The sequence below is a fragment of the Artibeus jamaicensis genome, unplaced genomic scaffold, assembly GCF_021234435.1.
Source record: "Artibeus jamaicensis isolate MK-2021 breed Jamaican fruit bat unplaced genomic scaffold, CSHL_Jam_final contig_374, whole genome shotgun sequence".
In the NCBI taxonomy this organism is placed as follows: domain Eukaryota; kingdom Metazoa; phylum Chordata; class Mammalia; order Chiroptera; family Phyllostomidae; genus Artibeus; species Artibeus jamaicensis.
This window is the reverse complement of record NW_026521808.1, coordinates 470890-498587: the sequence shown is the minus strand read 5'-3', so window position 1 is coordinate 498587 and position 27698 is coordinate 470890. Positions and strand designations below refer to the sequence as shown.

Below are 27698 nucleotides of genomic sequence, written 5' to 3'. Positions count from 1 at the left end.
TCCCGCAGAGGCAGCTACTCCTACGCGGCCCTTCCGTACACGTCACTCACCTGCGCGCAGCCAATCGGCACCCACCGGTTGGGCCTTGAGGGCGAAGGGGCGGTTACTTCCTTCTTGCCTACAAAGCTGCGTACTCACAAGCGAGGGGCGGGTCTGTAGATATTAGCGAGCCAATCACGGGCCCCCCGGCGCCTGGCGACTGAAGAAGCGGTTAGTCGCGCGCTTTATTTCTCAAAATGGCGGCCGCTAGAGACGGTTGTGGCTTAGGAAAAGTGGCTGTAGGGAACGGGCGGCGGCTCCACTTAGGGATTCCTGAAGCCGTGTTTGTGGTAAGAGACATGCTGGTCTAGGCATCTTGACACTATGCCGCAATCCCTCCTTCCTGGCCCACACGCACACCCTTGTCTCGACTATTGGGGGAAAGAGTTGAGCTTAAAAAACCTGGGAGAGAACGCCCCTTCCCCTTTCTCCCTCCGAGCCTGGGCAGATTTAGCGGTGCTGGGACTCGCCCGGGGTAAAGTCAGTCCCAGAAGGCCCGAGAAGAAGGTCTGGGGCGACAGGACTCGGGAGCGAGGGGGCAACCGTCCCCTACCCCCGAATGCCAGGTTTCATCCCTTCAGACATGGAAAAGGGGAAGCTGTGAGAAGCTTGAGACTCAGCTTAGATGCTGGAGAGACCAACCGATAAATGGTGACTTGGATGTAATGAGTAGGCACAACGGCTGGTGCTCAAGTGTGAAAATGGGAAACGAAGCCTAGTTTGTTAAAGGAATGGAGTGAGCGTTCTGTTGCCTTAGAGGAGGAATGGGAAAAGAGAGTGATTGGAAAGTAGGATAGGATGAGAATGTGAAGTCCTTGTTTGTTCTGCTGAGGAATTGAGTCTTTATCCAGTAGACAGTGGGCTGTGTATAGAAGGTGTCTAAATAAAACCACAATATAATTGTTTTTGGTTTTGGGTACATCATTCTAAAAAGTTAGTAATTTGGAAACTCCTCAAAACAGCGAGACCAACCCAAGTCCAAACAAAAAAGTAGATGCATTCTTTTATCAGTCTATTCTAGAAATGGTATTTGAAAACTATTTGAATAACGAGAGAAAACGTGACTGGCCTTCCAGGCTAGTGTTATCTGTCTTTTCCCACTCAGTTCTGGTTAAGCTACAATAAAATCTTAATGGAATTTTCTTGACCTTTTGGTTTGTAACTTATATTGCCTTATCTCTACCTTTTTGTTAATCATATCTTACATGCTTCAAAAGACCCATTTCTTTTATTTAAACCCCTTTTATATACACTGTATGTTCCATATTTGTATTTGCTGATTCAGTTTTGTATTTATTTTCTTCAATTATTTTGTGTCTTTTCCTTGAGCGGTATTACTTATTTTGTTGCATTTATCTCCCAGCTAATGATAACAAGATACCTAATGCTTTGTAAGTCTAGAGAAGGTTGATACTGTAATTTGTACGTGATGAAACTGAGGCATGGAACTCTTGAGTAACTTGCCCCTAGCCACACTGGGTGTAAATGAGTTATTCATGATTCTGCTTACACATGTTCTGCCACTGGGAGGAAAAGGAGGTATTTATCTTGCTCACTGACATTTTCTCCTGGTCCTAGCACAGTGCCTAATAAGTAGTATAAATGCATGACTAGATGTCAAACTGCATTTTCATAATGTTTTAAATTCTACATTATGGTGCTCAGCTGGAGTTGGGTTTAAAAATCTAATTCAGTTTTTTAATTGGATTGTTCGTTTCATGTTGACTTGTATGAGTTCATATATTTTAGGAATTAACCCCTTGTTGGAGCTATTATTTACAAATATCATCTCCCATTTGGTTGGTTGCCTTTTTGTTTTGTTGGCAGTTTCTTTTGCTGTGCAGAAGCTTTGAGAACATTATGCTAAGTGAAATAAGTCAGAAAAAGATAAGAACTATATGATTTCACTTATGTAAGATATAAAACTGAAACTCATAGATACAGACAACAGTAAGAGTGGTTACCAGAGGGAAGGGGGTGGGTGTAGTAAAAGACAAAGGGGGGCCAAATATGTGGTGATGGAAGCTGATTTGACTTTAGGTGGTGGATACACAGTGCAAAATACACATCATACATCATAGAAATGTACACTTGAAACCTATGTGATACTATTAACTAATGTCAGCCCAATAAATTTAATTTAAAAATCTAATTCAGGAGGATAAAGTTCATTGGAGGGCTATGTAAAATCTGATAAAGATCTTAAAATACATTTTTCCCTAAAATATTTTAATACTTTATTTTATTGTATTTTTTCATTACCATTTATCCCCCTTATACCCTCTTCCATTTACCCCAGTCCCCTGCAGTCTCCACACTGTTGTCCATGTTCGTGAGTCCACTTTCCTTTTTGCTTCATACTGCACCCCCCACCCCCTCTAGAGCTGTCAGACCCTTAAAATTTTATGTTTTTTTAAGACTTAAAATTTCTACCAAGATGATAATTTTTTGCAATTATTTTAATGTTCCCAAACTAATGGGAATGGCATGGTATTGTAGGAAGAACATTGGCTTCTAAATAGACCGTGGTTTGAATCCTGCCTCTACTTCCCAATTGCTGCTTAGTCTTGAGCATATTATTATATTGCTTTGAGACTCAGTTTCTTTAACTGAACTAGGAATAATGATACTTAAAGTTGCTATGAGAAATAGGAAATGTACTTCCAGTATTGCAAGTTGATACTTAATATATAGTTGTCCCTCGGTATCCATGGGGATTTGGTTCCAGTGTCTACCTGCTTTCATATAAAATCCACAGATGCTCAAGTTCCTTCTATAAAATGGCATAGTATTTGTATTTAACCTACACACATGCACGTTCTCCCAGATACTTTAAATCACCTCTAGATTACATGTAATACCTAATACAATGTAAATGCTGTGTAAATAGTTGTCATATTGTTTAGGGAATAATTACAAATCTGTACATGTTCAGTATAGATGCAACCATTTTAGGGCTAATTACATAGTACACATCAGCAACAACATAACATTTTTTTCTAATATTTTCAAACTTTGGTTGAATCCAGGGATGTTGATGATGCAGAGCCTGTGGATGCAGAGGGCTAACTGTATATTAGTTTCTGTGATGATAGGAGGCAACATACCATACTGGGTAGAAGTCAGACCTCTTCCTTTTCCCATTTCCAGTGGTGCAGTCATTTGTTTTCTTTTTCTACTCGACTTTACTTTTTCCTGTTGTCCAGTTGCTGTCCTCTTCATCTCTCATTGTCCCATTCAGATATGACATCCCTGTAGTTTTTCCTGACCACACTATTCCAAGATGGAATTCTTGGCACTTTATTTGTTCTCTTAGCCCATTGTATTATAGACATAGCTAATGTTTGTTGAATGGTTATGAGCTTTCATATACTCTTCTAAGCATTTTACACAAGCTAACTAATTTTTTAAAAAATGTATTTTATTGATTATGCCATTATAGTTGTCCCATTCCCCCCTTCATTCCCCTCCACTCTGCACACCCCTCTCCCACCATTCCCCCCCCTTTAGTTTATGTCCGTGTGTCACAAGTTCTTTAGATTCTATATTTCCCACACTATTCTTGCCCTCCCCCCATCTATTTTCTGCCTACCATCTGTGCTACTTATTCTCTGTACCTTCTCCCCCCTTCTCCTCCTCCCACTCCACTGTTGCTAACCCTCCATGTGATCTTCATTTCTATGGTTCACTCCTGATCTAGCTGTCCTCTTAGTTTGCTTTTGTTTTAGGTGTGGTTGTAAATAACTGTGAGTTTGCTGTCCTTTCACTGTTCATATTTTTTATCTTCTTTGTATTAGATAAGTCCTTTTCACATTTCACATAATAAGTGCTTGGTGATGATGAATTCCTTGAACTTGACCTTATCTGAGAAGCGCTTTATGTGCCCTTCCATTCTAAATGAAAGCTTTGCTGGATAGATCAATCTTGGATGTAGATCTTTGGATTTCATGACTTGGAATATTTCTTTCTAGCCCCTTCTTGCCTGTAAGGTCTCTTTTGAGAAATCCACTGACAGTCTGATGGGAACTCCTTTGTAGGTGACTGTCTCCTTATCTCTTGCTGCTTCTAGGATTCTCTCCTTCAATTTAATCTTGGCTAATGTAATGATGATGTGCCTTGGTGTGTTCCTTCTTGGGTCCAACTTCTTTGGGACTCTCTGAGCTTCCTGGACTTCCTGGAAGTCTATTTCCTTTGCCAGATTGGGGAAGTTCTCCTTTATTATTTGTTCAAATAAGTTTTCCACTGGTGGCTGTTCCTTTCCCCCTTCTTGTACCCCTGTAATTCGGATGTTGGAATGTTTAAAGATGTCCTGGAGGTTCCTAAACCTCTCCTCATTTTTTTGAATTCTTGTTTCTTCATTCTTTTCTGTTTGGTCATTTTTTTTTCTTCCTTCTGGTCCACTCCCTTGATTTGAGTCCCAGTTTCCTTTCCATCACTATTGGTTTCCTGTGCATTTCCCTTCATTTCAATTAGTTTAGCCTTCATCTGTTGCTCTAATTTGTGACTAAAATCAACCAGGTCTGTGAGCATCCTGATCACCAGTGTTTTGAACTGTGCATCTGATAGGTTGGCTCTCTCTTGGTCACTTAAAAGTATTGGCTCTGGGGCTTTGAGCTCTTCTTCTTCTTCAGCCGTAATATTTTGGTCTGTTCCCACCTGTTATGTGTGAGGGGCGGAGCCTTAGGTGTTCACCAGTGCAAGCCAACCCAGTCACTGGGTTGTGAGGCTGTGTGGGTGGGGTCAGAGAGGGGCAGTGGCGTTTTTTCTGCTCTTTTTTGGATTTCAGTCCCCTCTGCTGCTTCCTGCAAGCAAACCGGGCCCCCCTGGTGCCGGCTCCCGGGTGTGTGGGCTTGTGCACCCTCCAGGACCCTGTGGGTCTCTTCAACAAACTCTCTGTGAGCCTGGGAGCTTCTCCTGGCACCTCGACCCTGAAAGTTTTTCCAATTGGTGCTTTTAGGCTTTAATTCCCATCACTGGGGCCCTAGCCTGCATGGTCTGTCTCACTGCTTGCTCCTTTGCGTGGTTTACCTGAGTGTGAATGTGTGACCACAGTCAGCCAGCCGCCTTGCGCCCCCACTGGGTCTCTCCACTGCCACCTCATGCCTGGGATCTGCCAACTGCTGCAGGCCGGGGCCTGGGTCCGGAACTTTTTTTTCTGCGCGACACCGCTCTGTCCGCCGCTGGCTGCACCCCTTACTGGTCTGGCTAAATGGTTCGTTGTTGTCGGACTTCCATACAGTTTAATTTTCTGTGTTTTGGTTGCATTTTTGTTACTAAAACTTTGTTGTCTTTAAATTTGGTTGTGTGAGGAGGAACAGTGTTTCCACCTACACCTCCATCTTGGCCGGAAGTCCCCTTTCTTCCTTCCTTTCACATGCTAACTCATTTAATACCCTGTGAGGAAGAGGTATTTTTTTATTTTACAGATGAGGAAATTGAGGCAAAAAGAGAGGTTAAATACCTTTCTTGAGGTCAACACATCTCGTATTTGGTAAACACGGAATTCAAACCAGGCAGCCCCATCTTTTAACCACAGTCCTATGCTGCTGTAGTTAATTCTCCATGCTAGATAGACTCTAACTCCTAATAAAATGGACCATGTGCTTGAAAGTTTAACTTATTTCTCTTTTCTGCAGTGACCCTTCTAGGAAGATGCTGTCTCTCTTTTACATGCACAGCTCAGCCGTTGCCTCAGCTTCACCTTTTCCATTTCTTTTACTGTGCCTCTAGTTTGATGGCTTCATAGTTCACTCCCTTGATGTGTTTCTCTTCCTTTTTCTTCTTGCTTTGTTTTAGATAAAATATTCCCTTGTGGTTAGTAAACATGAATAAGAATAATAATGTGGAGATACCAGAAACCATAAAATGATTGCATTTAACTTACTTATGAATGAAGGACCAGTAGGTAGTGTACATTTTTTAAAAATGCCATTTGGCTACCACCAGCACAAAAACTAAAAAAGAAAAGAAAAAGAAAAGAAATTTAAAATGCCATTTGGTTTTACTGATTTTGTTTCGCTTAATTGTTCTTGTACAAAAGATTGTTCTGTTTCCCTTTTACATTTGCTTTTATTTCAACCACTTGATACCTAAGGAGGTATTGTGGTTTGCCTTGGGAACCTAATGACCTTATTTAGCGTGGTTTCTATGGTAGTAGTTGCTGAGTTAAAACCTAAGTTAACAAAATCAATAATTTTGGCATACAATCTCTTGAATCATTCTGTTGCTAGGGCATGTGACTAGGCAATATGCTTGTTGGTAACTTTCATTTTTACTACTAGGGTCCCACAGGAGATACATAAAGTAGGCAAGGTCATTCTTTTCCTCTACATAAATAAAAATAAAAAGAGGAAGGTAGAGGAAGAATAAATTAGTTACAAAATGGAGGTGCACTGTCCGAAGTGATCTAACATGTAAAAATTACGTTTTTAGTTAAAAAATGCCTTGGGTAAGAAACAAAATTTTTTTCTTATGTGTTTTAAAAATAGAGCTAAAGAAATAAAAATCAGAGGTATGATTCTAAAATTTGAAGAGAATTATTTTTCATTTAAAGGAAGATGTAGATTCCTTCATGAAACAGCCAGGGAATGAGACTGCGGATACAGTACTAAAGAAGCTGGATGAGCAGTACCAGAAGTATAAGTTTATGGAGCTCAACCTTGCTCAAAAGAAAAGGAGGTAAGCATAGAAATTTCCAACTTTTAAAAAAATTAATGTTGGGTGGCTTAAACTTTTCAAAAACTGACATGTTGAAATGATAATGTTTTGGGAGAACTGGATAAATAAAATATATTATTAAAACTATTTTTAAAATGAAAATTTAAAAATTGAGCCATAATTTACATACAATGAAATGTCCAAATATTGAATGTTCACTTTAATGAATTTTGACAAATATAGTTACTTTTATAACCATTAACCAGATCAGTATATAGAACATTTCTATTACCTGAGGAAGTTCCCCCCACTGCTTTCTGACCAACCCTTCCCACTCTCAGAGACAATCACTGTTCAGATTATCTTTCCCATGAGTTAGTTTTGTCTGTTCTTGAACTTATATATAAATGGAAGCATTTAGCAACTATTGTTTTTTGGTCAGGTTTCTTATACTTAGAGGAATGCTTTGAGAGTCATCTATGATGTGTGTATTAGTAAATTAGTTTCTCTTTAGTGCTGAGTAATGTTCCATTGTATGTGGATGTACCACAAATTTCATCTGTTTGCCTGTCAATGGACATTTGGGTTGTTTTCCCATGTGGTTTTAAGTCTTTCTATGGATATGTATTTTTTTTCTCCTGGATAAGTTACCTAGGGGTGGAGTTACTGATTTGTATAGTAAATGTCTGTTTAATTTTATGAGAAACTGCCAAATGTCCTCCAAGGTGGCTATACTATATTACATTCCCAGTAATTAAGTTGGGTTCCAGTTGTTCCATATCCTCATCAGCACTTGGTATTGTCAGTCTAAAGATAGTTTTGAAAACATAATAGAATGACTGTTGAAGACCTATTATTTCAAAGCATCTAGGATTATAATATTTTCTATATCTACCTCATTCGTCTCATAGTGCTGATGAGATGAGACACCCACAGATGTTATGATTTTCCCAAGATTTCATAACTAATAGGCATATGACAGAGGTTTCCTTGCTCTTACTCCTTTATTTCTCTATATTTTATAGAAGCTTATAAAGTAAATTTACTATAATAAGTATTTATGGATATCTGGTATGTATATGTACCAGCATTCTACTGTCAGTTAAATATTTATAGAATTCCTAGGAGGTGCCACATACTGTTTTGGGTGAAATAAGGTTCAGTATCTGTTCTCAATAGGGACACAGTCTAAGGGCATGATATGTATGTAAATAAAGTAACTATACAAAGTATAGCCGTTGAAGTGTTCTGATATAAAGTAATGAGTTAGCACAGGGGAAGGTGTCATCTGGAGGGGGACGAGGAGGTTTGGGAGAAGCTTCCTGGAGGAGCAAGTTGCTGTGCAGAATTTTGAAGGCTGGTTATGAGTTTGGAGGCAGAAAAGTAAAGAAGGGTAGTCTGGGCATAAGGTATCATTTATGCAAAGGTACAAGTTTGTTTTTAGATATATTTTCTCATTTGGTTTTAGTGATAATTGGGGAAATGTGAGTAAGGGCTGGGTATTAGGTAAGATGTAAAGTGACCGACATGGACAAATGGAGAGTATTAACTGAAAAACTCAGGATGAAAAACAGTATGAACAATATGCTCTCATTTTGGAAAGAATGTACACAGAAATAGCTGGAAAAATCTGTAATAATGGTCTGTTAACAGTAGTCATCTTTGGGTTTTGGAAGTATGTTGTTTTTCTTATTTTGCCTGTTTGTATTCTTAATTTTCTACAACATTCATGTACTGCTTTTGGAATAAAAGTTTATTTTAAAAAGAAGAATAAGGTCATTGGCTTTGACATCACCTACAGTGAAGTTATAGATAGAAAAGAAAATGGACTTCAGGACTAAGTCCTGGGACAGAGGAGGGAGTTTGCATATCAAAGTTACATTTTTTCAGCCCTGGTCAAGTGGCTCATTTGGTCGGAGCATCATCACATACCCCAAAAGGTGTGAGGTTTCTATCTCTGGTCTTGGGTGCGTATGAGAGGCAGCTGATCGGTGTTTCTCTCACATTGATATTTCTCTCACTCTCTCTGTATCTCGCTTACTCAGATCAATTAATATCTTCTCAGGTGAAGATTAAAAAAATATTGTTCCAGACTACCTCTTGAGACTGGGCTCTTTGAATGACCAGACCTCAGGTGGTTGCCCAAGTTCGAGCTGGTACTAGTTTGCTTCTTACTTTCTTGGCATTATTCTTATCACTTTGGCCCCTCTTGAATCCTAAAACTGAACACCTATAAAGTAAAAGTTATGCTGCTAACTCTAGTACTGTAGTATAGTAGGATATTCACTCCAGGTTCACATATGTTCTAGGCCTCAATGTGAGTGATAAAAATTGTAGTGTATATGTGCAGCCTGTCTAATTAGATGTACTTGGTGAACAAAACAGACAGTCCCTGCCCTTGGAGGGGTTACAGTCTGGTGGGGTCTAGGGAGTAAACATACAATTCAGTACAATTAATACTTACTGTGCAGCTGATTTGGGCCAGGCACCATCCTAGGCCCTTAGGATACATCAGTGAACCAAACAGGTGAGAATTTGTGCCTTCATGGAGCTGACACTGCAACCAGAAGTAAATTATATAGTAGCTTAGAAAGCAATAAGCACTATGGAGATAGGAATATGGAGTAAAGAGGGTGTGGAGTGTCAGAGGTGGTGGGTACTAAGGGTTTTGAGCAGAGGAATGAATGACATGATCTCATTTTCTATTTCTAAGTATTTTTTGACTGTCCTATTACAGTTGTACCATTTTCCCTCTTGGTCCCCTTCTGCCCTGCACCCTCTCCCTCCACCATCCCCCCCTTAGTTCATGTCCAGGGGTCATACATATAAGTTCTTTGGCTTCTTCATTTCCTATATTAACATGCCCCTATTTTGTGCCTACCTTTTATGCTTCTTATTTCCTGTACGTTTTCCCCCATTCTCCTCCTCCTCCTCTCCATTGATAACCCTCCATGTGATCTCCATTTCTGTGATTCTGTTTCTATTCTGGTTGTTTGTTTAGTTTTTGTTTTTTTAGGTTCAGTTATTGATAGCTGTGAGTTTGTTGTCATTTTACTGTGTATAGTTTTGATCATCTTCTTTTTCTTAGATCTAAGTCCTTTTAACATTTCATATAATAAGGGTTTGGGGATGATAAACTCCTTTAACTTGACCTTATCTGGGAAGCGCTTTATCTGCCCTTCCATTCTAAACGATAGCTTTGCTGGATAGAGTCATCTTGGATGTAGGTCCTTGCCTTTTCATGACTTTAAATACTTTTTTCCAGCCCCTTCTTTCTTGTAAGGTTTCTTTTGAGAAATCAGCAGCTAGTCTTATGGGCACTTTTTTGTAGATAACCATCTCTTTTTCTCTTGCTGCTTTTAAGATTCCTTCCTCATCTTTAATCCTGGATAATTTAATTATGATGTGTTTTGGTGTGTTCCTCCATGGGTTCTACTTATTTGGGACCCGGTGACCTTCCTGGACTCGTTTGTCTATTTCCTTAAGCAGATTGGGGAATTTCTCCTTCACTATTTTTTCAAAATAGTTTTCAATTTCTTGGTCTTCCTCTTCTCCTTCTGTCACAACTATGATTCAGATGTTTGCACGTTTAAAGTGGTCCCAGAGGTTCCTCAACCTCTCCTCATTTTTTTGTATTCTTGTTTCTTCATTCTGTTCCAGTTCAATGTTTATTTCTTCCTTCTATTTCAAATTGTTGGTTTGAGTCCCGCTTTCCTTCCCTTCACTGTTGGTTCCCTCTATATTTTTCTTTATTTCACTTTGTATAGTCATCACTTCTTCCTTTATTTTGCACTCAGTCATTTCTGTGAGCATCCTGGTTTTGAACTCTGATAGGTTGGCTATCTCCTCATCGCTTAACTCTTTTTCTGGAGTTTTGATCTGTTCTTTCGGTTGGACCATATTTCTTTGTCTCAGTGCACCTGTCAGGTTGTAAAGGGCGGAGCCTTACATATTGCCAGGAAGAGGCAACTCATTTGCCAGTGTTGTGGTGCTGTATGTGGGGGAGGGGTCAGAGAGGGAACAGTGCCACTTGCTCAGCTGTTGCCCTGTTTTCAGTCACTTACCCACTACCCCAATTGCACCTTTCTGGTGCTGATTCCCAGGTGGGTCAGTTTGTGTATGTTCTAGGACCCCATAGGTCTCTCTAACCAAGTTCCTGTGAGACCGGCAGTTTTTCCTACTGCCACAACCCCCACAGATTTTTACAACCAGAGGTTTTTGAAGCTTTAGTTTCCAATGTTGGAACCCTGGGTTTTGTGGTCTGTCTCATTCCCTAGTTATTCCTCCTGGTTTATCCGCATGCAAATGTGGGACTGCCTGGTATGCCAGGCACCACTTTGCTGGGTGTCCTCTCTGCCCTGGCTTTCCATCTCCGCCCCTCCTGCAAGTCTAGACAAATGTTTCTTCTTTAACTTCTTCATTGTCAGACTTCCATACAGTTTGATTTTCTGGCAGTTATGGTTGTTTTTTGTTTTTAAATTGGTTGTTTTCCTTCTTTTGGTTGTGTGAGGAAATGAAGCATATCTGGCTATGCCTCCATCTTGACTGGAAGTCCTGATTTCTGTTATTATATAACTCACTTGGATTGATAATATCCTTAAAAAGAGCTGAACCAAAGACATTAGTTAGGAGGTCCTTTCAATAATATGGATTCAGTGATGGCATTGGTAGGAAAGAGTCATATTCGGAATCTGCTTTGAAGTTGGAGCCAGCATAATCTGGTGGATTAGAGGTAAGATGTGGAAGGGAGGCATGGAAGATGGCTCCCAGGTCTAAGCAACTGAAAAGGAGAATTGCCATCTAAGATGGAGAAGACTAGGTGGAGCTGGTTTGGGGGAAGATCAGTTCAGTTCTAGGCACATTTAAAATGCCTTTTGGACGTGTAAGTGGAGATGGTAGGTGGGCAGTTAAGTATATGAGTCTGAATTTTGGAAACCATCTGTGCTGTGTTTAAAAATTTGGTAGTCATTTAAAGTTGATTGAGCTTCATCACTAAGAGAATGCATATAGGGGGAGAGATCAAAGATCTGGGCACTCACTGCAACAGTAAGAAGTTTGGGAAAAGAGTGATAACCACCAAACAGACTGAGAAGAGTTGGCAGTGAGGTCAGGTAAGCCAGGAGACCATAGGGTTCTGGAAGCCAAGCTTAAGAGAATGTATCTTGGAGAAGGGAATGATCATGTGCTGTGTCAAATGCTGCTGATGACTCAAATAAAATATAAGGACTGAGAATGGACATGGACTCAGCAAAGTGGAATTCATTGGTGTTCTGGTTGGGAACAGTGTCTAGTGCTTAAATAGAAAGGGCAGAATTGGAGAAAATGCATATGGAGAACTTTAGAAAAATTTAATTCATTTTAGTAGTGGATTGGTTATCTTTTTTGTGTGTCAGAATTTTTTACACATTGAATACTAATCCTTTTAGGTTATATGTGTGAGAAAGTTTTCTTCCTTTTAAAATTTATTACTTTTCTTTCCTTGTGGTTTATTTTGATTATACCAGGAGGGTCAAACTCCTTTTCACCGGGGGGCAACATCAGCCTCGTGGTTGCCTTCAGAGGGCCGAATGTGATTTCAACTCCTTAACAGTTAAGGAGTAGCTACATGTATATGGTTCTAAAATTATTTTGGCCCTTTGAAGGCAACCTTGAGGCTTATGTGGCCCCCAGAGAAAATGAGTTTCACACCCCTGGATTAGATGTTCTTAATTTATATGTTTTCGGTCAGAATTTCCCTTAATGATTAGTGCTTTTGGTGTCTTGTTTAAGAAATCCTATCCTGTATTTCATGTTCAAAAAGATAAACCCCTATATTTTCTAAGAATTATAAAATTTTGCTCTTCACATTTAGCTTCTTAATTCATCTGAAATTTATTTTTACATACGGTATGTAGTAGCCTTTGATTTCTTCTTTTTTTAAATGGGTATGCCGTGGACATACTGTATGACTTGGTACCATTTAATTTTTATTTTAAAATCCCAGCTGTGATCTAAATACCCTTTATAAAGTCCCATTTAACAATCTTTTTCCTTAATGGTTAGCTAGTGCTTTTTATATTCTGTTTAAGAAATATTGGCCTATCCCAAGTTCATGAAGATACTCTCTTAATGTTTTATTCTTAAAGCTTTATTGATTTATCTTTTATATTTAGATCTATAATCCATGGGTTATTCAGAAATGTGTTGCTAAATTTCAAAGCATTTGTGGTATTTTCAAGCATGTTTCTCTGTTCTTTCTACTTACTATACAATGATAGTTGGACATATCTTCTCGATCATATTAAGGCTTTTTGGCAACACTTCTTCATAAGTTTATGTGCTTTTCCATTAAGAGACAGATAGTATCTAATTGTCCCTTTTTATGATACTCAATGCCTAGATCCATTAATTATTAATTGCAAAATGATGATGTTCTAATTCAGTTCTTTCTTTTTTATTTATTAATAAACTGGTATATTTCTATGAAAAGAGATGTCCACTCATGTACTATTCGGTAAAAGTGGCTGTAGGAAATCAGCTCACCTTTCAGTTTCTCCCTTGAAGGAGTCTTAGCCCTGTAGGCCTATCAGCTCAGCAGCTCTCTGCTGCCTTCCAGCACAGGAGGTGTACTATATTTTTTGGACCATAAAACATGCCTAGGTTTTAGAGGAGGAAAATAGGAAGAAAAAAACTTTGAAGCAAAAAATGTGGTAAAATATTTAATGACATAAATAACATAATATTTCACCAATGTAAATATAAACAGAACTCAACAGCAGCATTAACAACCATTATTCCTCCCAAGTGGGGGTGGGATGTGCGTGTTATAGCCCCCAAATATGTTATTCTGTATTTGATCAGTTAGAAGTGGAAGTACCGGTCTGTTGCCATCTTAACCTGAAACAACTTTTATTTTTTAAAAATACTTTTTAGTCTATCTTATTTAGGTGCATGCAATATCTATGTGCAGGTTTTGTGTTGACATAAGTATTCAATTCCTTTGAGTAAATACCAAAGGAATGTGATTGCTGGATTGTATGGAAAGAGTATGTTTTGTTTTATAAGAAACTGCCAAAGTGTCTTCCAAAGTGGCTGTATCATTTGCATTCCCACCCAGCAATTGATGAGTTTCCATTGCCAGCAGCATCCTCACCAGCATTTGGTGTTGTCAGTCTTCCAGATTTTGGCTGTTGTGATAGGTGTGTAGTGGTATCTCCTTGTTGTTTTAATCTGCATTTCCTTGATGGCATATGATGTGGAACATCTTTTCATATGCTTATTTTCCATCTGTGTATTTTCTTTGAGATGTGTTTGTTAAGGTCTTTGGCCCATTTTTAAATCAAGTTGCTTGTTTTCTGATTGTTGAGCTTCAAGAGTTCTTTGTATATTTTGGGTAGTAGTCTATTTTATCAGATATGTCTTTTACAAAGACTTTCTTCTAGTCCTGTGGCTTGTCCATTCTCTTGACAATGTTTTTTGCAGAGCATTAAGTTTTTAATTTTAATGAAGTCCAGCATATCGATTATTTCTTTCATGAATTGTGTCTTTGGTGTTTATCTAGGAAATCGTCACCACACTCAAGTTTATCTAGCTTTTCTCCTGTGTTACCTTCTGGGAGCTTTATAGTTTTATATTTTGACATTTAGCTCTGTGATTCATTTTGACATAATTTTTGTGAAGTGTATTGCGGGGGCAACTTTCCTCACAAGTCCCCTAGTCCGCCAGGGATGAAAGTAAACAAGACATGACAGGATCTGCTTGGGGAGGAGATGTGGCCAATCCCTCGAGAGGGAAGGGCTGTGAGCAGTGGCCAGTTTCTCAGGGGAAAAAAGGCCTTGAGCAGTGGCCAGTTTCTTGGGGGGAAAACGCGTTGAGCCCCTTCCTCCAAGGGCTTTTATTGGGTTGTAATACACAGGAATACAGGGTGGCAAGGGTCAAACAGTAGATAACATTTCAAGGAAATCTGAGGTCTTAGTCCGAGTCAGTGTCAGGAAGAGAGTTTTAGGGTTTCCCTGCTCAAACCCTTATCATATGAATGAAAGCACTCTTAGCAAAGCAGATTTCACAGGTTTTTCAGGAATTCTTTGTGATGCCAGATTTTTCCCCTGGACATACTCTAGCAAGGCAAGTAGCTGTACCCCTCCCCATCAGGTATTTAGGTTTAAGGGAATTAGAACCAAGAAGGGGACTCCTGCTATCTCACATAGCCAGGAGGCATGAGTCCATTGTTCGCTCTTTGTTGCAGCCCCCCCCCCCCCAGTCCTTCCATGAAGTGGTCAAGTCTGGCTTAGGTTGCTCCCTGCTGTGAGGAGACTTACACTGCTTTGGGGGCAGGGAGAGGAAACAGGCAGCATTTGCTACCAGAGACAAGCTTTGTCTCCTGTGACTCACATTCCGGAGGTCACTCACAGCCTTAGCCACTGGGGGAGGGGGCGGGGAATTAGGGTTACAATTCCTGAAACCAGGCAGAGCTGTCCACAATAGTGTATAAAGTCTGTCTAGATGCATTTTGTGTGTGTGTGTGCATGTCCAGTTGTTCCAGGATAATAGTTTTGTTAGTAAGTATAATGAGTTACCTGTTGTGTGTGATCAGTCCCATCATACCATCCTCATTTTCTTAAATTTCTATGTGCAAATCAATAATCCCTTTATAATTTTAAGAACAGTTGTTACTTAACTTGAAAATAAAATAGCATTTATCAACTTAAAAGTTAAAGAAAAATTACACAAAGCTTAAAAGAATCACTAAATTATACTTTATCATAATGTGGTGTGTTACTCATTTAGGTGATATTCTGCATTTCTCACAGTGTGACAGATGCAAGTACTGAGAAGCTGTCACTGTGCTTTGCTGGCATTTAGCTGACTGTGATGTGTGTGTACTGAGTGCAGTCACCAGGAGCAGCTACATTCAGCACTAGATAGAGAGTTGGTGATTTCCAGTTGTTTTGAATTTAGAATATAATATTTGAATGCATGTTATTTTAAAAATTAATTTATTTAAAATTCAGTTCTAATAAAATATGGAGCCTTCGAATCATATTTGTGAAATATGGTTTCCTCTAGGAATGTTAAAGAATGATGGGGTATTCGACATATAGAAAGGGGCTTTGTGTATAGTAGGCATTGCATAAATATTTGCTATTTTATCTGAAATATTTGCTATTTACTGAAATATGAGTATTTCAGTAAATATTTATATCTTAAATATCTGAAATATATTAGATGTTTTAATAAACCACATGTATTAACTTTATCTTAAAAATGAATGCCTTAAATGTTTTATATTTGTAAATAGTCCTCAAGAACATATCAATAGAAATGGAATGAGCCAGTCAGTGAAAGACAAATACTATATAATCTCACTTATATGTGGAATCTAAAGAACAAAATAAACTGATGAGCAAAATAGAATGAGAGGCACAGAAACATGGAACAGACTGACAGCTGCAAGAGGGGAGGCAGGGGCTTGTTGAAAAAAGGTGAAGGGATTAGCCAAAGGACATCTATGCATGAACCATGGGTACAGACAACTGTAGGGATTGCCTGGGGAAGTTGGGTGGAGGGGGGCAAATAGGGGAAATTGGGACAACTATAATAGTGTAAACAATAAAATATAATTAAAAAAGAAAATGCAAGGCTTGTAAGACTGTGTTCTGGTGTCTGTTTTTGCTGCATAATACTAAATTAACCTCTTTTCTTATTCACAGGCTGAAAGGCCAGATTCCTGAAATTAAACAGACTTTAGAAATTCTGAAATACATGCAGAAGAAAAAAGTAAGTATATTTTTGTTTGTGAATGTGAATGAGCTAGGATACTTGGGCAGAGATGTGTCTTCCTTGACTCTTTGGTCACTGGTATTTCAACTGTGCTGGAAGATTCAGTCAGCCTTCTTGAACATGTATAGTAATGTTATAGACAGTGTGCCTCCATGATAAATGTGGTTTTGTGCCCCCCCCATCAGGTTTAATTCTAGGGCCTATACGTCTTAGATTATTTTATTTATATGTAGTATTTATAAAATTTTAATGCAATTTGAAATTATTTTAGATACAAAAAGATGTCTTATTTTGAAGTAGCAGTATCTAAGGGTTTTGTTGTTGTTACTGTTCTCCCTAAGAATAAAGGAGTGAATCCAAGAGTTATAGAGTTGGAAAGAATCTTGGAAATTATGTTATAGATTCTTATTTAACAGTTGAGGATACAGTTACAGAGAGGTTACACTTAACCAATGTTGCATAGCTAGTTACTGGCAGAACTGGATTTGAGAATCTTCTGAGCCTTAATCTAATACTCATTAAGTACAAGCAGACTGTAAAGATACAATTTCATAAGGATATTGTATTTAAAAAATTGCATGTGTGAATATATATGATTTATTACTTGACTGGTAGAATAACTACATTTCTAGTACATTATTTTATTTTTTATTTTTTTTTAGGGAGAGGGGAAGGGAAGGAGAAAGAGGGAGAGAAAAAATGGATTGGTTGCATGTGTCCCAACCAGGGACCATACTCGCAACCTAGGCATATGCGCTGGCTGGGAATTAAACCAACCAGTAACTTTTGCTTTGTGGAACAATGCCTAGCCAACTGAGCCACACCAGTCAGGGCTCCAGTACATTATTTGATGTGCTGAACTTTGTAAGAGACTTCAGAATGCTGGTTGGTTGGGCATGAAGCACTCATGAAGTAATAATAAAAGCTAACTCTTGTGTAGTGCTTGCTCTGTATCAGGCACTGGTATGTCAGCTGTGTTTGTGTTGGCCTTCAGAGGTGTAGAAACTATTATTATTTGTGTTTTACAGATGAGGAACCTGAGACACAGAGAGGTTAAGTGATATTCCAACTTTACACAGGTGTAGGCAGTTGATCCAGAATCCATGTCCCTCCATGCCCAGCCATATGGCTCCAGGCATTCATTTCTTTTACCACTATACGTAGTTTGCATGATGGTACTGATTTAAATGGCTTAGGTTCAGCTGTGAGCTCTCTCCTTTATAGCTTTGGTGTTAAACTCATCTGTTTACAGTACTGTCATTTTTTTAAGGAGTCCACCAATTCACTGGAGACCAGATTCTTACTGGCAGATAACCTGTATTGCAAAGCTTCAGTTCCTCCTACTGATAAAGTGTGTCTGTGGTTGGGGGTAAGTAAACGTAATAGCCACAGCTTCCTTGGCTGACATTTGTTTTTCCCAGCAAAACAGTATTATTTCAGTTGTGTAAATGGTCATTCCCTTTGACTGTTGAAGGTGGGGTGGAATTCAAGTAGTCCATATTAGAAACTGACTGAAATTAGGAGTGTGATGAAGACTGCCACAAAAACATGCTCAAACCTTCCAAATAAATAAAACTGACCAAAACCCTAATTCCCTTGAACTAATGCTTTATCTCTTATATGTAACAGAAGGAAGAGCAATCAGTAGAAGTAAAATAGAAGGTACCGTTGAACCTCAAATAAATGTTTCTTCCCAGTAGGAGTTTATAAATTCTAGAAAGATCTTTCTAAACTTAAGGGAGAAAAGATTATTACCAAAAACTTGGAGATTGGAGTCTGCTTCTTTTCTTTATTTTTAAAGATGTGTTTGTTTGTTTGTTTATTTTTAGACAGAGGGGAAGGGACGGAGAAAGAGTAGGAGAGAAACATCAGTGTGTGGCTGCCTCTTGAGTGCCCCTACTGGGGACCTAGCTCACAACCCAGGCACGTGCCCTGACTGGGGATCGAACCGGTGACTCTTTGGTTTGCAGGTCAGCGCTCAGTCCACTGAGCCACACCAGTCAGGGCTGGAGTCCACTTTTTAAAGTATACATTTCGATTTTAGTGTATTTCATAGATCTTGGCTTTGATTTTTTTCTGTCTTACTCTTCTCAGTTCCTTAACCAAGCCGATTCTGACTTTCTAGCTTTGCATAGGTCTTGTTACCTCAGGCAAGTTCCCACTCAAAGTAGAAAGTCATGTGGACCTCTTCCAGCTTTCTCCACCAGGAGGACTTCCCCTTGCTGCCATTCTATTGAATCACCCCTGAGAGACATTTTAGTGCCTTGAAAGATGGACAGCTTAGTACATGGAAACTCACTTCTCTATCATTTAGTTCCTCTGGATTTTTGTTCGTTGTAATATTTTCGGAGTTTGTACATTTAATTCTATACCATAATTCTCATACTTGTTTAGTTTTAGTTCTGTAAATGGAACTGCTATTCACCCAGTGGCTCAAATCCTAGGGGTCATTCACCTTGGTTTCTCTTCCCTCCACCCACATTCCATCAGCAGATGTGGATAAGATGATTCCATAAATTAGACTGGGACAACAGGGAACTCTCTGGTAAGAATTATGGCTGGAGCCCACCACACATCTCACACCAGGATGAATTCCGCATGGGTCACATACTTACATGAAACACACTATCAAAGTTTAGGTCAAGTCATAGGTGACTTATTTTGTAACCCTGAAATAGTAATATATTTTTTAGGCCACAAAAATGAGAAATAATAAGCAAAGCCAAAAGACAATTAGAAGGAAAAACATTTGTGACTCATATTGCAGCCAAAGACTAATAAGGTTTGCAGAGTGACTGCAGTTGTGTTGTGGCCATGTCAGTCTTGAGATGCCTATTAGACAGTCAAGTGGAGAAGCTGATTATTTGAGGAGTGATTCAACTAAGGAGAAATGTTTGGCATAGGGTACTTCCTGAAGAAAGATTGATTTTTTTTTGACATGAATGAAATGTTTTTAAATGTATTCTATTTTTTCTTGTTAAAAGTAACCAAACAGCAGAAATTTTCTGGGGAAAAAAATAATAAGAAACTGCAGCAGTTGACTCTGAGGAATGAGATTGTGGGTCTGGGATTGGAAGGACATGTACTTTCCATTGAATTTTTTTTGTCCTGTGTGAATTTTTACAGTTTTCTAATGATCATGGATTGCATTGTTCGGTTAATAAGTATTTTTGCAGCACCTACTTTGTGCCAAACACTTTCATTTTGTCTTATTTGATTCTTACAACAATCCTTTGAGTAAATTTTAATTTTCATTTGTCCGATGAGGAAAGTGGTTCAGAAAATGCTCTGTAGTAAGTCAGGTGGTAAGAGTTCAGACTGGGAAAGGTATGGTTCCCCACCTCCAGAGTACATGGATCCCCAAGTGTTGGTAGTGACACCAGCTCTTCTGAATGCCAGATGGAGTCACCTTGCCTTTGCCCCTAGCATCTGTTGGAAGTAGGGGGAGGGCAGTAAAAGCTAGCTACTTTTCTTTCTTTTTTTTTTTTTTTTTAAATTTTATTTAGTTACTTTTCAAGTACATTTTTTTTTCTCTTCCCCCCCCCCGCCCGGTCTCCTCCCTCCCTCCCATTCCCCCCCCCAGTCCTCATCTCTGTGTCTTTCATACTTGTTCCTCAAAAGCTACTTTTCTTTCTTTGAAAGTTATTTATTTATTTATTTATTTATTTATTTATTTATTTATTTATTTATTTATTTAATTTATAGAGGAGGGAGGGAGAAAGAAAAAGAGAAAGAAAGAAAGAAAGAAAGTGGTTGCCTCTTGCATGCCCCCAGCATGTGCACTGATTGGGAATCGAACCAGTGACTCCTTGGTTCACAGGCTGGCACTCAGTCCACTGAGCCACACCAGCCAGGGCAAGCTAGCTATTTTTCTTTTTCTTTTTCTTTAAAGATTTTATTTATCTTTAGAGGGGAAGGGAAGGAGAGAAGGGGAGAAATATCAATGTATGGTTGTCTCTCATGTGTCTCCTGCTGGGAACTGGCCTGCAACCGAGGCATATGCCCTGACTGGGAATCGAACCATGATCCTTTGGTTTGCAGGCCCGTGCTCAGTCCATTGAGCTACTCCAGCCAGGGCTTCTATTTTTCTTATTGGATCAAATGTAGATGTATTTGAGAACTTTTAAATTACAGTATATTAAACTCAAACAACTATTTAAATGGATTCAAATATAATACTATTTAGTATCATGATGGACTTAATAAAAAGATAGGATTTGGTATCTAAACATACTTGTTTCATCCTAATTCTCCCATTTACTTACTAGCTATACAAGCATAAGCAACCTGAACTCTCTTAACCTGTTGTTTTTTTTTTAACTGTGAAGATAAAGATAACTGGCCTCAGCAGGGTTGTTAGGAGGAGTAAATGATATAATGTATGTAAATATATTCTCTAACCCCAGGGTCAATAGACTTTTATAAAAGGCCAGAGAGTAAAAAATATTTTTGGTTTTGTAGACCACTTGGTCTCTGTTGTAGTACTCAGCTCTGCCACTGTGGCATGGAAGCATAAGCGAGTGGAGAATACCTGAGTTCCAATAAAATTTAAGACAAAAGGCAGCCAGCTGGATTTTGCCTAAGGACTATAGCTTGCCCAGACCCTGCTCTAACCTGTAAAGCACTATGCAAATGTTTAGTAATTGTCATTACTTTCTCTCTTTAGGCTAATGTAATGCTTGAATATGATATTGATGAAGCTCAGGCATTGCTGGAAAGGAATTTATCAACTGCCACAAAGAATCTTGATTCTCTTGAGGAAGACCTTGACTTTCTTCGAGATCAATTTACTACCACAGAAGTCAGTATCCTTTCTTTAAAAAGAAACAAAAGGAAAAGATAAAGATGTTGTTAACATTCTTATTTGCATTGCTTTAATGAGAAGAATATCCTTTATTCTTAGACTAGTCAGTCTTATCTCATGCCACTGACTTCTTTCTGCCCTGGCCCTCCCCCTCTGTGCACCCTAGATTCTAGGTAATCTTCATCAGTTATTCTTCCTAAGCCCCCCAAAGTGCCATGCCCTTTGCATTTTCTGACTTTGTCCCTCCTACCTGGAATGATTTCCTATTTACCCGGGTCACTTTTTATCCTTCATATTTCAGCACAAGCATCAGAAACATTTCTGAATTTTAACTCTCGCAGGGCATTTTGTTGTTCCTCTGTGCTTACTCAGCACTTTGCACATCGCTCTTTATTTGGTTTCCTCATCAGACTGAGAGCTCAAGTGTAGAATCTGATCTGTACTTTCTCTTCTCCACAGCATGTGGCACAGGGTAGGCATTGAATGCTTGGGCCAGGGAAGGCAGGTCTGTCTGAGGCCTTGAGTGAGGGTGGTGTGTGACTGTAATGTAAAGACTTTGTCCAGAGGGTAAGAAAAACCTATGTATTTCCTAGAAGGTAACATAAAAAAAACCTAGATGGTCTTGAGTATGATGATGACTTTTTGGATACAATGCCAAAGTCACGATATGCAAAGTGCTGCCTGTGGAAAGGAAAATATGTAGGTGCTTAATAAATTGAGTGAATGTCCTGTTAAGCCAAAGGGAAGGTGAAAGATAAAATTATTGATAATTGTACTAATTTAAATATTACACATCGTGATGTGGTTTGAACGTTCTTTGAAGTTTTGTGGATGTGGGGCTGTCTTTAAAACTTGACAGTGTCAAGTACATATTTGTTAAATATAATACCATAGTTGATTACATATGCTAAACAATTGTTGATTTGATGCCTTGACTTCATTTTGGTGGAATTTAGTTCAAATAATTGCTCAGCAAATGATATTACAGTAAGATGGCTCACAACACTACTTGTCCCCAGTATTTTGTGTGTGTGATTTATGCCTTTGATTCAGTGTGTGAGTTCATACTTAGTAACTGCATCTGTTATCTTTAGAATTGCATTTGCATTTTCTTTGACAATTCTTGCAGACATGGCCAGGGTTTATAATTGGGACGTAAAAAGAAGAAACAAAGATGATTCTACCAAGAACAAAGCGTAATGCTGGCAACAAAAAATGTGGTTCAGTTTTCCAAACATGTTCTTTTAAATACTCCAAAGTTTATCCTTACAGGTTAACATAACTTTGAATGATTTTTTAACAATAAGAATGATAATTAAAACTTTAAGAAAAGATAAACACCGTTTTATTTATTTATAAAAACAAAATTAGTTTCAAATATTTTATGAAATTAGCAGGATTTTTATTTGTTTTGCATTTCCAGCAAAGTAAATGCAACTTTCATCATTTTTTTGTTTGTCATAGGAAAAGTCTTAGTTGAAATGACTAAAAACTAATGTATGCTGTAGAAGCTGAATTCTGGACACTTTAGCACAGTTTACTTTTTCTTTATTAGCTGATGTTACTCTCCCTTGATATGGTTAAACCAGTTTAGAGGTAGGAAAAAGTCAGTTTGAATATTTGCCAACCTGCTTTTCTTTTAGTATATGTGGGGCTTTATGGTCCTCTGTTGCCATTATTTGTCCTGTGTAAGTGGAGTTTCACGAAATACTGCTTAGCCAATAACTATTTATTATAATATTCTATGCTCTTCAGGAAATGGTCATTTGCCTTCCTAAACCTTAAGAGGGCTATTGAGACAACATTTTTTCTTTTCTATAAGTGCACAGTGTCTTTGCAATGCCAACATCAAGAAGTTTTCAGCCAATGTGCAGTAACAAAATTACCCACTCAAAACTCTTGGCTAAGGTGATTTTGTATGTCCGGGTAGTTCTCATAGCAGCTGAACAGGAATATTGAGGTAAATTAAAATCTGCAGTGGTTGAAAAGACTTGTGAGGTTTTTTTATCCAGGATAAAACCTTATTAGGAGTTGTAGAAAATCCCCATGGAAAGCTATTGGTACAGTTGGCTAGTAGTGGGTGATAGAGATTCTGGTTAAAACAGATGTATTCCATCTCTGTGTAATAAAAAGTATACTTGTACGTATTTTGTGCTTGTATTTCATGATATTAAAAGTGAAGTTAAAACTGGTATGGCACTTTTTCCATGTTATTTTTTTTCAAAATTAACATGGGTATTTTCACATATTTGTGAAGTTTATTTGCTTGTCCATATAAGTTGCATGTCCCAAGAACTTCTTATGTTTGTAAGAAAAAACCTAAAATCCCATTGGAAGGAATGCAGATAAGGAAACATTTGAGAAGTTAAATCTGAAGGACACCAAAGTTCTTGAGTTAGTTTTTCTTTCATAATTTAAAATTCCCATGTTTTAGAATTTGAGGTTTGTAAACATTTTGAAATATTGTGAGCAATGCTTTTCCTCAAACTTTACTATGGTAAGTATATAGGTACAAAATTTCTTCACTAATATTAGTACAAGAATCATTTGCTCAAATCTTTCTTTTCTTTTATTTTTAAGAGTGGGAGAGAAACATCAACGTGTGGTTGCTTCTCATGTGTCCCCTACTGGGGACCCTGCCCGAAACCCAGGCATGTGCCCTGACTGGGAATCAAACCCACGACCCCCTGCTTCATAGGCTCATGCTTAATCCACTGAGCCACACCAGCCAGGGCTCTTTTTTTTTAAGATAGATTTATTTGTTTGTTTGTTTGTTGACAGAGTAGAAGGGAGGGGGAGAAACATCAGTGTGTGGTTACCTCTCACATGCCCCCTACTGGGTACCTGGCCCACAACCCAGACATGTGCTCTGACTGGAAATCAAACCAGTGACCCTTTGGTTTGCAGACTGGTGCTCAATCCACTGAGCCATGCCAGCCATGGCAAGATCTTTATTTTCTTTAAGTCTGTGAAATTTGAGATGAGAATTTGTAGGTATTCCAGACAATATAAAGAGACACCACTCTTTAGAAATATGAATAAAACAGCCAAAATTAAGTTAATTATTCAACAAACATATAAACACCTAGTATGTTTCAGGAACAGTGTTAGGCTGTCTTAAGTAAAAGAGAGAGATTTAAATTCTGCCTTAGCCAAATTGTTTCTCTCATAATGTTTTACATTTTCAGAATAATATAACCCAATTTGACATGTTTTCAAGTTTAATTGTAATATTTGTATAATAGACCTATCAAAGATAATGGGCAAAAGATTTTGACTATAAAACTAGATATTGGGTAACATGTATTGGAAATGCAGCAAATTTAACTGTTTTCCATTACAAAACAGATGTTCATTTGAGAAAATTTAGAAAATGGGGAAAAGATTTTGTTTCACTTGTAGTTCCCCCTAACATTCTGTCTTCCATTTCTTTTTCTATGCATTAGTTTTTATAAAAACATAATTGAAATATTTTTCTGTGTAATTTTTATCCTTTACTCACCACATGGAATTTGCTTATCGCATAGTGCTATAACATTAACCTTTTACTACTTGCATAATAGTCAAATTGATGAGCCTATAGTAAACTATAATTCACAGTTAGACATTGGGTGGTCTTAAAATTTTTTCTCTATTATTAGTGACAACTAATTCAATTTATTTTTACATAAGACGTTATATTTAGGCTTTTGTCCCTGAGACTAGATTACCAAAAATGTACTTAGGAAGTTAACAATTATAGATAGCATTTTATTTTGGGGGGTTAATAGAGTAGTTTTGTCACAAGCAACAGCAGGGGCTGATGGAAAACACAATTCATCATCCCCACTACCCCTACCCTCCTCTACCATGTGGATACCAGTGGCTACAGAGGGAAGGACCATACAAGGCTACATAACCAGCAAGAGACCCAGATCTAGCTCCTGAATGAATTTCCCTCCCTCTGTACCATGATGCCTCCCTCCCTCCTTTATTTATAACTTAAGTTTGGTAAAAATATTAACTTCAGTCCTTTAGTGAATGAACATTCTGTAGGTTGCCGTTCTCCGCCCTCAACTTCAGATAAGTGTCTTAAACCATTTCTTAAAGGTTTGTCTTGGTTGGTTCTAATGCCATACCCTTTTGATAGCCATGCCTGTGCCTATTCCATACTAATGTGGTATTGTGTTGTCTCTGAAGACCCTGCCAAGTACACACGCAACTCCTATCACAGTTGGCGCTGCATTCAACTACATACACATTTAAACTCCTAAGACCTGGATAGGCCATGTGTGACACCAGTTTACTCTGGAGGACATGAGAAGGCAAGACACCATGACGGTGCAGCTTTAGGCATAGTTCCTATGTGGGAATTCTCACAACGGTCTCCACAGACTACACAGATGGGTGCAGGAACCCCCTGGCTTAGAAGCCCTAAGGGACCACCTCATAACAGTCTCCTGTGTACAGCAGCCCCATATCCTAACTAGGGACAGGTCCCAGGAACAACAGGTACATTGCACCTGGGAAGCTAGAGCTGTGACTCCTAGCAGGTATGAGCACTCATTGCCTTACCAGCTTGGACACAAGGTGTACCACTCGGCATTTTACCAGAATCAAGCCCTCCTGGTCACACTGCTGATGGTCCATGTTCAACACGTTTCTAAGGAAACTGAGCTAGAAACCTAATTCAAGGTCAGTTTGTCATCTCAAAAGGAGAGAGGGGTTTTGGTACACCTCTCATAGTTTGTTGAATCTTGTGTAATCATAGCCCAGTTTTGGATAATGGTTTACTTACTTTTCCAGTTCCATTTATACAAGCCCCCTAGGTAATAACTACTCTGCAAAAAATATATATAGCAATAGTTCATGTGTTTTAAAGGGCTGGATGGAAGCATTTCTCTCCATGTAAGGTGAAAGTAAGGCATCACCTGGGAAACCCAAGTAGTCTCCAAAGTTTCATAATTATACAATGGATTGGAGATGTCATAAACTTAGTGAAACTATTTGTGACGTAATTGCAGAGTGACTTTTTAGACATGTGGCCACAATTGATAAAATTTCTCATTTTTTACACTTTGGGTATTTTATAATTACAACCAGTATCATAAAAGAGATGGGCCTACTAATGAACCATATTTTCTATATATTAATACTCTTCTGGCCCTAAGGAGTACTGCTTAAATGAGCAGTTGTGAGAAGAAACCAGTTTGAGACTGGAAGGGTTTGAGGCTGGAGAAATTGGTTAATGTGTTGTGTGCACAGAGCTGCTTTTCTTGTTTTTGTTATTTATCAAAAAGCTGTCCCGGGGTTCTATGTGCACCTGAAAACTCAAGTGAGAATTGTGCCTTAAGGAACTTTTATTTGTGCCCCTCTCTCTTGTCTGATATATTTGGTTGCAGGCACATTGAACAAAAAAGCATGGACCTGGTGTGCACAGTATATTTGAGCAGTTTTGTTTATAAAGGACCATGCCTCTTGGCCATGGTTTTCAAATATTTTTATGTTTAGTTAATTGCGTGACAACTCTATTTGCCTTTTGGGAATATTTTATTTGGAGGTAGTCTATAACCAAATAGGAAATTTCTTTTCAATTTTTTTAGCTCCTCAAGTAAACCCATCTTAGACTGAATCAGCTTATTTTCTCCAGATCAAACCTGTGGATTCTAGAGAGAAAAAAATATACAAACATTAAAAAGCATGCCCTGGCTGGCGTGGCTCAGTAGATTGGGTGCCAGCCTGCAAACTGAAAGATCTCTGGTTCGAGTCCCAGTCAGGGCACATACCTGGGGTGGAGGGCGTGCAAGAGGCCACCAATCACTGTATCTCTTGCACATTGATGTTCCTCATCCTCTCTCCCTCCCTTCCCCTCTCTAAAAAAGGGGGGAAAAGGTCAGCACATAACAATTTCTTAATATTCACATCCTCAGTTACTTCAGCCCATGTCTGGCCTGGATTGGGCAGTAACTTCTCAGGTAGTCCAGAGGCAGTTTAAGAGTTTATTTTTAATTGACCCTAGATACTTAACTTCAGCTCTTCTGTAACAGTTGATTGTAGTACCAGAGCAAAGTGACAGTGCTTTTCATTATCTGTTGAATATTTGGTGTCACACTGAAACACACCAGTGTTTGGCTAAAAAGTGGGCTGTGGTTGCCCTTCTCCACTTGGTCCTCGCCTACCTCAGAGGTGACCAAGGTCTAGAACTGACCTTGGCTTTCTGGCTAGAGTCTGCAAGTCAGATGACAAGGAAAGAAGATACTGGAGAAAATAAATTTTATACTAGGGAAGGAGTAGTCAAGTTCCAGTACAATAAAGATGGCCATGGAAAAACAAAAGGCTGGAGGAACATGGGAATTTCGCCCTGGGGCTGGGTAGAGGCAGGGCAGGCAAGCTGGGAACTAAAGCATGGAACCCCTTCCCTTCCTCCCTGCTCCCTATCATACCCCCTTCCTTGACACTC

At 38.7% G+C, this 27698-nt stretch overlaps 1 protein-coding gene across 1 annotated transcript; it reads left to right on the top strand.

The window, feature by feature from the left end:
* Positions 1-213: 213 nt before the first annotated feature.
* Positions 214-23451, top strand: VBP1 (VHL binding protein 1). Its single transcript, XM_037153768.2, has 6 exons — positions 214-329; positions 6593-6717; positions 16386-16452; positions 17726-17824; positions 21122-21260; positions 22389-23451. Exons 1-6 carry the CDS (start codon positions 237-239, stop codon positions 22457-22459), a joined length of 594 nt encoding a protein of 197 aa, XP_037009663.1. The 5' UTR covers positions 214-236; the 3' UTR covers positions 22460-23451.
* The last annotated feature ends 4247 nt before the right edge of the window (positions 23452-27698 follow it).